This window comes from Loxodonta africana, chromosome 8 (genome assembly GCF_030014295.1).
Source record: "Loxodonta africana isolate mLoxAfr1 chromosome 8, mLoxAfr1.hap2, whole genome shotgun sequence".
Classification (NCBI taxonomy): domain Eukaryota; kingdom Metazoa; phylum Chordata; class Mammalia; order Proboscidea; family Elephantidae; genus Loxodonta; species Loxodonta africana.
Window position 1 is genome coordinate 76,152,672 of NC_087349.1, and position 12,145 is coordinate 76,164,816.

Consider the following 12,145-nt stretch of genomic DNA (forward strand, 5'->3'; position numbering starts at 1 on the left):
TATGGGACCTTGGAGCGCTTAAAGCTGCTGGCTGCACTTGTTTTGCCCACAGAAAAACTCGTGCACCCCATAACAGAACCAAAACGGCCCCGTTGAATTAGTCTACGGAGAACCAGAAAGGGCAAACAGGTCCCATTTTTCCTGTTGCCTCATTGTATTGCCAGAATCTTCCCTGGCATCTCTCCGCCTCCTTTCCAGCCCCATGCACACTCTCGCCGAGGGTGTCCCGCGCGCCCTTACCTGAGCTGTCGCTTTTCCTCTTGCCGGCACTTCTCTTCTCCGCCTCCGCGGGCGACAGCGCTTGGCGTCCGTAGTCTCCCGGCGCGCACGTAGCTCCTGTCGGGGTGCTAGAGCCCAAGCTAGAAGAATTGGAACACAGGACCGGCGGGCTGCTCCCCAGCTCCGGCGGGCCTCCAGAGTCCGGCTGGAGGCAGAGGCTGTGCCGAGCCGCAGTCGGGGGAGAGGACATCTGCGGGAGGTGCCAGTTGGTTTGCAGAGCCTGGTGCTGCTGCTGCTGGTGGTGATGGTGGTGGTGATGGTGGTGGTGGTGGTGACCCCTGTGATGCTGGCTGGCAAACATGCCCTCCTCGTTGGGGTATCCCGCGATTATGCAAGACGAGGAAGAAGTGGAGAGCTCGGGATAGGACATGTGGTCAGATCTTCCATGGAGGGCGAGAGAGGACTGGGAAAACGGGTGCAAGCCTTGCGCAGTGGCGTGGGGGCTGCGCAGGCAGCCAAAGAGCGGGTGTTCCATAGCATGCAAGTCTCAGGTTCCAGACAGAAGATTTCACGAAGGTTCCAAAAGCCACCAAGCTCTGTCAGTTTTCACTGGAAACTGTGACTTCCCCACCCCCCTCCCACAGCAATAGCCGCGCGTTTCTGCAGAGCTGGGATAATCCCGGTCCTGAGCCTTAGCGGCCAGTCTCCTTTACATATAAACACTCGGACCTGGAGGAGCTTTCCACTGAGCTACTCAGATGTCAAGAGGAGGAGAGGTTGAAGCCAAAAGAAGGTGGTCCCAGAGAACTGCTTTCAGGGGAAAACTGCTCTGAGAGGTTATAAATAGAGTGTAATGTGAGCTGGGGGCTGGCTTAGGAGCCCAGCGCTGACCACATGCAAACTCCCTCCAAAACCCTCGTTCAGTCTGCGCTGCGCGCTCGGAGTTTCACTTCCTATTCCGCGCTGGGCGGACGCAGTGCTTCTAAACCCGTCACAACCTTGCTAGACGCCAAAGTTGCAAGCGGTGCTCCTGGCGCCTACGTCGCAGCCTGGGCCGGCAGTGCTCTTCCCTGCGGCTCAATCGGCAAAGACGCGCGGCGGCGCATCGCAGCCCCAACCCAGCACCCAGTTTTCAACTAGCTCACTTCTCTCAGGAAACATGTTTTGTCAAAGCCACTTGGGAACTGTCACCTGCAGGAAACGCACGGAAGGGCCAATAACATAGAGAAAAAAGATCAGCGGTAGTTTGGCGCGCGCTCCGAGGCGTCAGTTTTTCAAACTTCGAAAGTTCCTGCGCCCTGGGCGCAGCAGCGCTCCCAGCCTTGTGCCGCTGGTGTCTGTGGGCGGGTTGTTAATAGGCTCCAAATCCGAGGTTGCAGGGATGTTCACGCGAACGGGAAACGGCAGCTCTCTGTGCTCAAAGGAGAAGGACCTGGTGGGGTGGGTGAGAGGAATGCGTGAGGCGGGTAGAGTTGCAGATACCCAGGTCTTGGCATCCTCACCTGCGATGCCAGGTGGGGTTTCCCTCCCCCCCCCCCCCGCCTTCCGCAAACGCTACCCGTACCCGTTCCTGGTCCCGCTCAATTTCCTGGTCACTTTTTTTTACCCACCAAGGAGAACTTTTCCTGGGTCAGGAATATTACAAAGTGCTCTCTTCTCGATCACATGAAATGTGTAGATGGCACGCACATTTCCCCTCAGGAGCCCTAGTCCCTTCATTTCCCTCCAGCAATCCACTCTCTTCCGTTCAAACATAAATCAGTTGCTCGCATCCCCCCATGGGTCCATTTACACTCCCCACACTCACCCCAAGTTTACTAAATTTGGGGGCTTTGGGCCTCCCTAGTAACAATTTTGCATCCTCCCCCCTCAAAAAAAATTAGAAAACTTGCCACCGGTAACTACCAGCGAGAAAGGGCTGTACTCGATTTTCTTTCCAAGAAGGGGCAGGCGCTGCCTTTGATACTGCCACTTGCTTGGGGGCGACCCTGTCTGCTAGGGGCAAAGTCATTTACACACGACAAACGAACCGCGCGTAATGAGCTGCAGGAACGGCCGGGTCTTGCCTGCGACGTGTCGCATCAGGAGAATATCTGCGGTCACCTATCCCTCCCGTGGCCCCCGAATGCGCCACCAGCAGCGTCGCGCCATTATTTTCATTGTCTCAGGTGTCCAGAGGACGGTGATCAGGTCTTTGAAGTTGTTAATGGAATTAATGGAGACAGCAAACTGGGCCAGCCATCTGGTTTGAATTAGGAAAAAGTATTGATTAACCTTTGAGCGGTGTCCCCAAGGCAGAACTTTCCTCTTGCCCAGTCTCTCCAGCCTCAGCCTGATTCTCTCTAGCTGTTGCTTTTAAGTTCTATTACAGTGTGGTGGCTTCGCAATAAACCTTTACATCCGTGTGAAAGATCGAATTATTTTCCATTACTGAGAGGATGGGGTGGGGGTAATCAGGAATTCTGAGATTTGTAAGCGCTGCTTTCTTTAACGGAAATTGAGCCCTATTTTGAGGAAAATTAGTTTTGCAGACTTCGTTTAAAAAAAAAAAAAAAAAAACCTAAAACTTTTGTTCACCAGCTGCTCCGCTTTTTCAGTCTTGGTCTGAGCTGGAACCTGCTGCAAGCGTTTGACGGTAAGACTTTCTTTGCCGATATTTTGGGAATCTAACATTGTTTTAGACTTCGAAAGAGAGTGTTCTTCAGGTTGCACGTTTTTAGGGGTTTTAAGTATTCATAGGACGGGAGCCAGAGCTTAGATCTTAAGAATATTTCTTCCTGCCACTCCCCACGCCTTTGGTTTTTTAAGAGTAAAAAAAGGAAGGGTATATTCTTTCAATATCGAAGGAATATTTTTTGAATTTTCATTTTGTTTATCGTTTCAATATGTGCTCTGATATTAAAAGTTGAAGTACAAAGAGCAATACTAAAGGTCCCAAACTCGGGTTCTGGGTAAAATTATTAAAGGGTTTATCCAAATAGAAATTTAGGCAACTTTTTACCTCAATAAACAGTAGCCAGAAATATTTACATAATGTAATATTGGCAGTGGGTTTAATATTGTCTACTAAACTGTAGAAAATATCAGACAAGATTGACTAAAGACACACTTGATTTGTAGACCCCAATAAAAAGATATCCATAATGGTCCTTTTGGTTTCTATTACAGTGATAGAGAAGGAGCTAAGCCATTGAAAAAAGAATGGATTTGAATTTAATCAGTGTGTTGCAGGTAACTAGCAACTAGCCACGCAAACTTTTCATCTCCAGGAGCTGCCATTTCTCCTTGAACCTGCCTGGTGACTGGACTGGATTTTTTCTCACTTCGCTGTGTCAGATGTTAACAACATATCCAGAAGTTTCTCTACAATCTGCCTTAGTCAGTCAGCCTCTGGAACTGTGGGGCCAAGAGTCTGGGAAGAAAAATTTAGTAAAGGTTACAAAGAGAGAGGGAGTGTCTTCCAAAGGCATGCAATTAACACAAAGTTAGCAAGAAAGGTCTTCTTAATGGAAGACACAGAACATTTAATACCAGTAACAATTGTAAGTCCCAATTTTCAGTTGAAAGCGTTATATAAGGAAAATGTTATTTGAAAGTGAAAAGAAGTATAATGCAAAGAAAGGAGTCAAAAAAGGGGGTTTTTAGAATATATGGGTGCATTTTGGAATTATATATGCTTTTTTTAAATTTCAGTTTTCAAATATGTATGTGTTATTTCATACATTGGTTTTAATATTCTAATTTCTTAGATATTTGGAATATCTAAGATAGAATATTGGGTTTTATTCTCTAGGCCATAGAGAATTTTTTTTTAAACGTATAGTAACAACAGGAAAAAATCCCTAGCATTTCCTGTAATGACTACTTCAGTGTCCACATTTATAAAATCCAATGTTGAAAGATGCCTTTTAACTTCTAATGGCTAGCTATATCATGAAGAATGATAATAATTAAATATTTATCGTAAGATTTCTATAACAATTATTTTAAACTATATATGGAACTTGCAGTAGTCTATATTTACAATATCCTTCAACTTTTCCTGAAAAGCATGCTGTGTTAATGACAATATTTCATACAAAGTTTAATACCAAGTGGCACATTATAAAGGGGCTCAATGTATGAAAAAAGTAACCTGCTCAGCTCTTGTAGGAAACATTGTCAAAATAATTTTAAACATGTGTTAGACTCTTTAAAGTTTGTAAGTGTATGTATCTATTGTTCCCTCTGCTTAAATGAAATCATATTAAATAATAAAGGGAAAGATAGTTTTGATTAGCACTATTTTAAGGAAAATAGAACTCATATTAAGCAATCTGCAAGTTTTGTATTTAAACTTTATCTTGAGATTTATTATGATTCTTATAAGAGTTGCCGTTCTCCTGTATGCTTGTGATGTGAGGTGTGATAAAAATAAAAACATTTAAAATAAAATATGATGTTTATCAACAGATACAAAACTCTACTTTGCATTTCACCTGATAGACAAATGTTTGCCTTGGTAACATATAACCAGATGAATTTGCGTGTGAGTAATTATATTGAAACGGAAATTTGTCTCTGAAAGTTTTGTTGAAGATGGAAACATTGTATCTCTAATATTTCCCTAAGCAATAACATTAATGCCTTTCAGTTGGTCTTTCTGGAAAAAAAAATTGAAAATATGTACAAATATCCTAAATATGCTGTGATGATTTCTGTGATTTATGATATACTATATTTTACAAAACTGAGGAATTAGCTTCCTCCAGGAGCCTATATTATAAAATTTAAAGAAATAATTTGCTTTTGGTTAAGTCCTGTTGTTTAGTGATTCTGTATACCTCTACTGATTAATTTTAAATAAATGTTTATCTTAACATGGTGCTAATTGGTGATTTCCCAGTAAAATGTGTTTCATTTTTACATACAGTTGAAGAAATGAATATTTAAATGTTAACCTCTGAAAAGTGTGAACTAATATCTAACGTACTTTGTTTTTCTAGTTTCTACATTTACTTTACAGTTTCCTTCAGACATTGATGGTTTCTTCAATTCAATTCACAAGTATCAAGTATCTTATAATAAATGATCTACTAAACACTACATATAACTCTTTTACCTCAATCAATAAGTGACAAAACAAAATGCATCAAAATTAAAACTACTTAACAGATAACTTTCAGAAAACCAGCTTTTAACATAAATTATGACTTATAAATTAAATGGAAAAGGTTTAATAAAAATTCAAAATGTATGCAATATTCTATAATTCCAATTGTGTTCCACCTACATTTTATGAAATTCTGATTAATTTTTTTTTGTTTGGCTTTTTCATTTTGTCCTTTTTGTGTGTGTGTGAGGAGTGCTAAAATTGAGAAGACATTGACTACCTCTCAAATTTAAAAACTTCTGACTGGATGACCCTGAAATGACAAAGTTATCCTGTAATGACACAAATGAGGAATAATTAACATTTAATTCCTGCATTTTCTCTTGCATTCACTTTGTATATTATTTTATTGATAAACACCAGCCTTTCAGATTTATATAGCTGAGAAATGGCTCCTTTTCATATCTAACTGTAAGATGTACAAACACACTAATGTGAGATAGTTCTAAAATGAAATCCTGTATATTACGGTATATATTCTATACCGTAAAACTCATAAGCATTAAATTTCTATTCAGAATTTAAGAAAAGTAAACCATTTATTTCTCTCATGTCATAAAAAGTAATGCTATATTTTAAATGGATTGAATTTAGAATAAGTTCATAAATCTTGGAGAACAAAAACTCAATTGAAACTAAAGACGAGAATTATAGGTAAAACCTTAGTCTTCTGTTTTAAGTTTTCCAACTTGAAGAGTTTCACATGGCTAATAGAATGTCGGCAATATGGTAGGTTAGTCTTTTGTGTTTTTATATTTTGTACTTCATCAAATTGTAGCATAGTTTATTCTTAAAATGACTTGTATTATGAGTGTAGGTTTATGGTTCGAATCACTAAAAATCTCTGGGTTAGTTAACCCCCCAAAATATCTAATTGCATACTCTAATTTTATATGATTCAGACTTAGCGAAGACACAACAGTGGCCTTTGATGTCAACATTTTTGCTGATAGGAATAAAGAAATAATGGTGTACATTTCTGTGCAAAAAATAAATTAAAAAAGGAAAGTCATGGCCAAATACATGATCTATTATGACAAAAAATTTTGAAGAGTTTAAATCAGTACCTTGATTCAGTTCAAATTTTTCAAAAAATTTGAGAAGTGATATTGAGCATGTTTGTATAATGCAGTGGCCGTATGGGAATGGATCAAAACAAGAATACCTGCTCCTGTCTCAATTGACCTTAGAAACTAGAAAGACAATAGGAGGTCAGAATTGGCTAAAAGAAAAACAGAAGGGGGTATTTAGCAGGTGAAAAGGCAGAGAAGTTAGATAAGCTTAAAGATATGGAAAATAACTCTATGTTTGATAAAGTAAATATGTAATTTATAAGCCACATGTGAAAAAAGTAAAAAGATCCCAGGTGCATATTTAGTTTAATAGGAATTTTAAAAAATAAATAATCAGAAAGATTTATATTTAAACATATGACATATACATGTTTGATAGAAGTGAGAATAACAAAATACTTTTCTGAGTAATAATTTCAAATAATCACACACAGGCATAATGTGAAACTTGGGTGCAGATGTGGTAAATGCCTGGATATGTGCAAGCTACTGAATGTCTGAAGTTCTGAATAATCATTGCCTTCTTGTTTGAAAAATGTGTAACCTGAAACTCATTGTAGTCAATTGCTTTTCCTAAATTTTATTTATTTTTAGAGGATGGATTCGGCAAAGTTGGGGTAATATTATATGGGAAGGGAATAAGCAGATTTTCAACAGCTGTTAGTGACAGAAAAAAAGTAAAAAGAAGAAAACAAATCTGTTGTGCCAACCAAACCCTAGAGCATTTCAAAGTACAAGGAAGGGGCTTTCTATAGAAACAAACACCAAAAATCAGAAGGAATATCAGGTCAGAATCCAAGGGTTTAGGATAAGGCGATTTCTCATACCACCAGCTAATGGCCACTTTCACCAGGAAGGGACCTGTGATCAAAGTAAAGCTTTCTTTATACTATGTGTTGTCATTGTTGTTAGTAGCTGCTGAGTTGATTCCAACTCATGATGACCCCACGTGTGCGGAGTACAGCTGCTCCATAGGATTTTCAAGGCTGTGACCTTTCAGAAGCTGATCACCAGGCCTGTCTTCCGAGGCACTTGTGGTGGGTTTGAACTGCCAACTTTCGGGCTAGTAGTTGAGTGCTTAACCATTTGCAACACCCAGGACCCCTATGCTACATAAAACCAAACCAAAACCAAACCTGTTACGGCCAAGTCAATTCTGACTCACAGTGACCCTATAGGACAGAGCAGAACTGCCCCATATGGTTTCCAAGGAGCGCCTGGTGGATTCGAACTGCTGACCTTTTGGTTAGCAGCCATGGTTCTTAACCACTGTGCTGCCAGGGTGTCCACGCTACATAAGAGTGTATAAATATTAGATGAAGCCTCATCAACACTTAAAGTAGCTGGAGAAGATTGTTTTCTCCAACTTTGCACGTTCATTATAGCCTGAGAGGGACAGGGACACATTTTGATCCAATTCCACATATCTAAAAATGATCAGTTCTTGCTGGTATAAATAACTAATGAACAGGTGAACAGATCAGTGGCTAAAAATGTCAAAAAATCTTGAAATTATTTATGAGGAAAAACAGGTGAACAGATCAGTGGCTAAAAATGTCAAAAAATCTTGAAATTATTTATGAGGAAAATACAGCAAAACACTACTGATGTGAAGGTGGGCTCCATTAGTAATGGGAAACCTGACAGTTCTTTCCATTCAACTGGGACATCTGTACTGTTCTGCAGCAGCATTTAAAGCTGATTAAGTCTTCTGATTACCAGTAACTACTTGCTGTGCATTTAATTCTTACTCATGGAAGCCCCACGTGTGTCAGAGAACTGTGATTGATTTCAGTGGCTGATTTTTCTGCAAGTAGATCTCCAGGTCTTTCTTCCAAGGTGCCTCCGGGTAAACTCCAACCTCCAACCTTTCACTTAGCAGCTCAGCCCGTTAACCATTTGCACCATCAAAGGACAGGTTAATGCTTCTATGAAAACGTAATCAAGGTCAAAGTAAATAAATTCGACACATCATAAAATACAATAACACCCACAATATTGCAACAATTTTAAGAAATATTTCTTAAATTAGAGAAATAAAAAAGCATAATCATGGCTTCCCAGGACTTTCTAGTTTCTTTTTTTTTTTTTTGCTTTAACTGTTATCTTCTGGAGCCCTGGTGGCATAGTGGTTAAGAGCTCAGCTGCTAACCACAAGGTCAGCAGTTCAAATCCACCAGCCACTCCTTGGAGACCCTCTGGGGCAGTTCTACTCATCCTATAGGGTCACTATGAGTTGGAATCAACTGGTTGACAATGGATTTTTTTAACGGGTTATCATCTGTCTGTGGTTAGTAGCATATGTTAGTAGCCAGTAGCTTATGAGATGCTTGAATTCCTTCAGTTTTGTTCTTGATCACTTCTTGAAATCTCTCATTGCATGATTAATGATGTGATTTTATCAGATTGAAAAGCTGAGTCCCTTTGAACTTTTAAGATCCAAATCTTCCAAATTAAGTGACATGCTACCATCTGATGGATCCTGCCTAGGCAGATGGCATAGGCCTAGGACCCATCACTTGGAATCACTTTTCCAGGTCTAAAGACAAACATATAATTATAAAACTACAAAAATCTCCACTGTTGTATATGTGGTGACAAAGGTGAAGGAGTATCTTTAGAAAAGATACAAAGAAAGACATTGAAGCTAATAAACATTATGCACTGTAAAGCTGAGATTGTTAAATTAGCTATTGGTGTATCTATTTTTATCATAATAACAAAGACTTGCCAAATTATGTGTGGTTTTGTTATGTATATATCATTTTTCTTAGTTAGCAGTTGTTAAATCACTACCATTTGGCATATCTGGCCAAATATAACACAATCATGGCTAAAAGAAAGAAACAAACAAAAAGTGTGTTAGGTTCCTTGTACCATAATAACAATGCCGATGATAAAAAATTACTACATTTTAGTTTACTACAATGTACTACAAAATTACTACAAATTTGGTTTACCAAGTCATTATCATTCTCCCTCTAAACATCATTGTCAACTCAGTTGATTAAGCTCAAAGTAAGAACCCACCTTTGACAAGTCCCTATTTCCTCAACTCCCATATGCAATCATCAAATAGAGTGTCCCCAATTATACCTCTTCAATATTCATTTACTCTGTCCTCCCTATCACCAATGCTATTATTTTTTTGAAGGGGTGCGAGGTGTGCTTACACTTCTTGCTTCAGTTACAGAGGAGCCCTGTCATAATTCACTTGCCTAAATCATTGCCCCATCTGCAGATTACTTGTCAGACACAAATTTAATCACATTGTGTACCAATTACTAGGTTTTCAGTGGGCCTCCACAACCACTGGTTGAAGTTGAAACTTACTTATCCAACCACACTCATCTCTTGCTGTCCTTCTTCAAATTCTGTTTACTGACATTTATTTTATTAACAAATAATAACTTGTTTGCAGTTCTTCTAACTTGCAATATTCTGTTTTTACTAGTATAGCTTTTTGTGTGCTGTTTCAACAGCGTTTCCAACCATCTTCGCTTGGCTGTAACTTACTAAACAATTTTAACGTCAGTTATAACTCACCCTCTCAAACTACTATCACCGAGTATGAGCTACTTGCCATTCCTATTTACTGCCCCAGCATACGCACACATGCACACTTCTATTTGTGGTTAAGAGCTACAGCTACTAACCAAAATGTCAGCAATTTGAATCCACCAGCTGCTCCTTGCAAACCCTATGGGGCAGTTCTACTCTGTCCTGTAGGGTCACTATGAGTTGGAATCAACTCGATGGCAATGGGTGTTACACTATACATATATTTTATATAATGTTATATTCATATTATATAGACAATATATATAAAAACACATTGTTAGTTGCCGTTGAGTCAGCTCCAAATTATGGTGACCTTATGTATGACAGAAAGAAACGTTGCCTGGTCCTGTGCCATCTTCACAACCATTGGTATGTTTGAGTCCATTGTTGCAGCTATTGTGTCAATCCATCTCACTGAGAGTTTCATTTTTGCTGACCCTCTACTTTACCAAACATCATGGCCTATAAACACACACACTCACACACACACACACGTATAATCTTTATCATAGTACTCATAACATTGCTTCTCATTGTCTGGTTTCCTCGTGTGCTATATATATTTTGATAAGGACGTGATACATTTAAAAAAGGCACAAATACATTTGCTAAATAATAAAATTCTTCTATGAATGCATCTATTCAGTGAGCGATGAGGTGGACCGTAAATGATTTTCTTTTTTTGGAAAAGGATAAAAACAACATAACTTCAGAGAGATTTGGTGATCTTCCTTGGTTTTGGGAAGAAATGGATTGGGCCTGACCTTCAGTAAAAGTGGTCTAGTATAATGCTGAAATAGGCAGCGCAGGGTAGGATAAAGTTCACTAGAGAAAGAGGCATGAGGGAAGACTGGTTTGAATCTTACCTTTGTCATGTTCTAACTCTCTAATTACATTAATTTGCTAACTCAAAGGAATATTATAAAGAATAAATTGGATAATGTTGTAAGAATGCAGTGTCTCACATATGTTCAGTAAGTGTTGAATAAATTTAAGTTACTTCTAGAGTGGTATTGTAGAATACAACCTGATGTGGTTATTGAGCACTTGAAATGTGGCTCGTCTAAATTAAAATGTGCTTTAAGCATAAAATGCACACCAGGTTGCAAATACTTCATGTGAAATTAATAAACCTTATATTGGTTACATGTTAAAATTGTCATGTTTGGATACACTGGATTAAATAAAGTATGTAATTAATTTCACTATTTTCTTTTACCTTTTTTTAATGTAGCTACTAGAAAATTTACAATTGCATATGTGGCTCACATTAAATTTCTCTTGTACAGTGCTGATCTAGAGGATGTCATTTAACTCCTTTTCTCTTTTATTCCTCCCTCAAAATAGGTATCAAATTACATATATATCTGTCAAAATGATGTAGGACCTGAAATCTCTCTGTAAGCTGATCCTTTCGACTCCATGATTAGGAGCTTCACAATGTGGTACCACACCTGGAAACTTCAAGAACAAGATTTCAAGGAAACACAGGAAATTCCTGGACCAGCAAAGCATCATACTTGAAGACATTCGGTTATTGCTCTGTGAGTCAGAAGCAGCATCATTAGTTAACCATTGACATGCTTGAAAGAGTTCTTTTGGTAAAGGCACTTACCAAAAAAGAAAGGCACACCTTTTAACCTAGAACTGAAGCCACTCCCAGAGGTCACCTTTCAATCAATAATAGGTTGGCCTATAAAATAAACAATAACAACTATAGCAGACCAAACTGGCAACATTTGCCCAAAAGCAAAAATGAGAAGGCAAGGAGGGAAAGGGAAACTGGAGGGACGGAAGCAAGGAAGGCAGGGTGGAAATGGGGAGAGTGCTGACACGTTGCAGGGATAGCAACCCACGTCATGGAACAATTTGTGGATGAATTGTTGAATGGGAAACTAATTGGCTATGTAAACTTTCACCTAAAACAGCATAAAGTGTTAAAAAAAAAGACAGGCCAGGTGTATTATTAAGGAAGAGCTAGATAATGCTGTCACAATGAGTTAACCTTTGCATCTTATTACCTTAGTGGAAGCTTAGTCCTTATCCCGGCAAATTGTGATGCAAGATGGTTGGCTTTCCACAGTAGCAACTGATCCTGTGAATCAATCATCTCAACATGTGCCTCTGAGATTCTACAGCA

The 12,145-nt window shown here is 39.2% G+C and overlaps 1 protein-coding gene across 1 annotated transcript in view; it reads right to left on the reverse strand.

The window, feature by feature from the left end:
- The window catches only part of MEOX2 (mesenchyme homeobox 2), an 85,016-nt gene extending 83,897 nt beyond the window's left edge, over positions 1-1,119 (reverse strand). The window contains exon 1 of the mRNA XM_003407097.4: positions 241-1,119. Within this exon, the coding sequence (XP_003407145.1) occupies positions 241-754 (514 nt within the window). The 5' untranslated portion in view covers positions 755-1,119. The remainder of the gene's footprint in view (positions 1-240) is intronic.
- Positions 1,120-12,145: the final 11,026 nt, after the last annotated feature.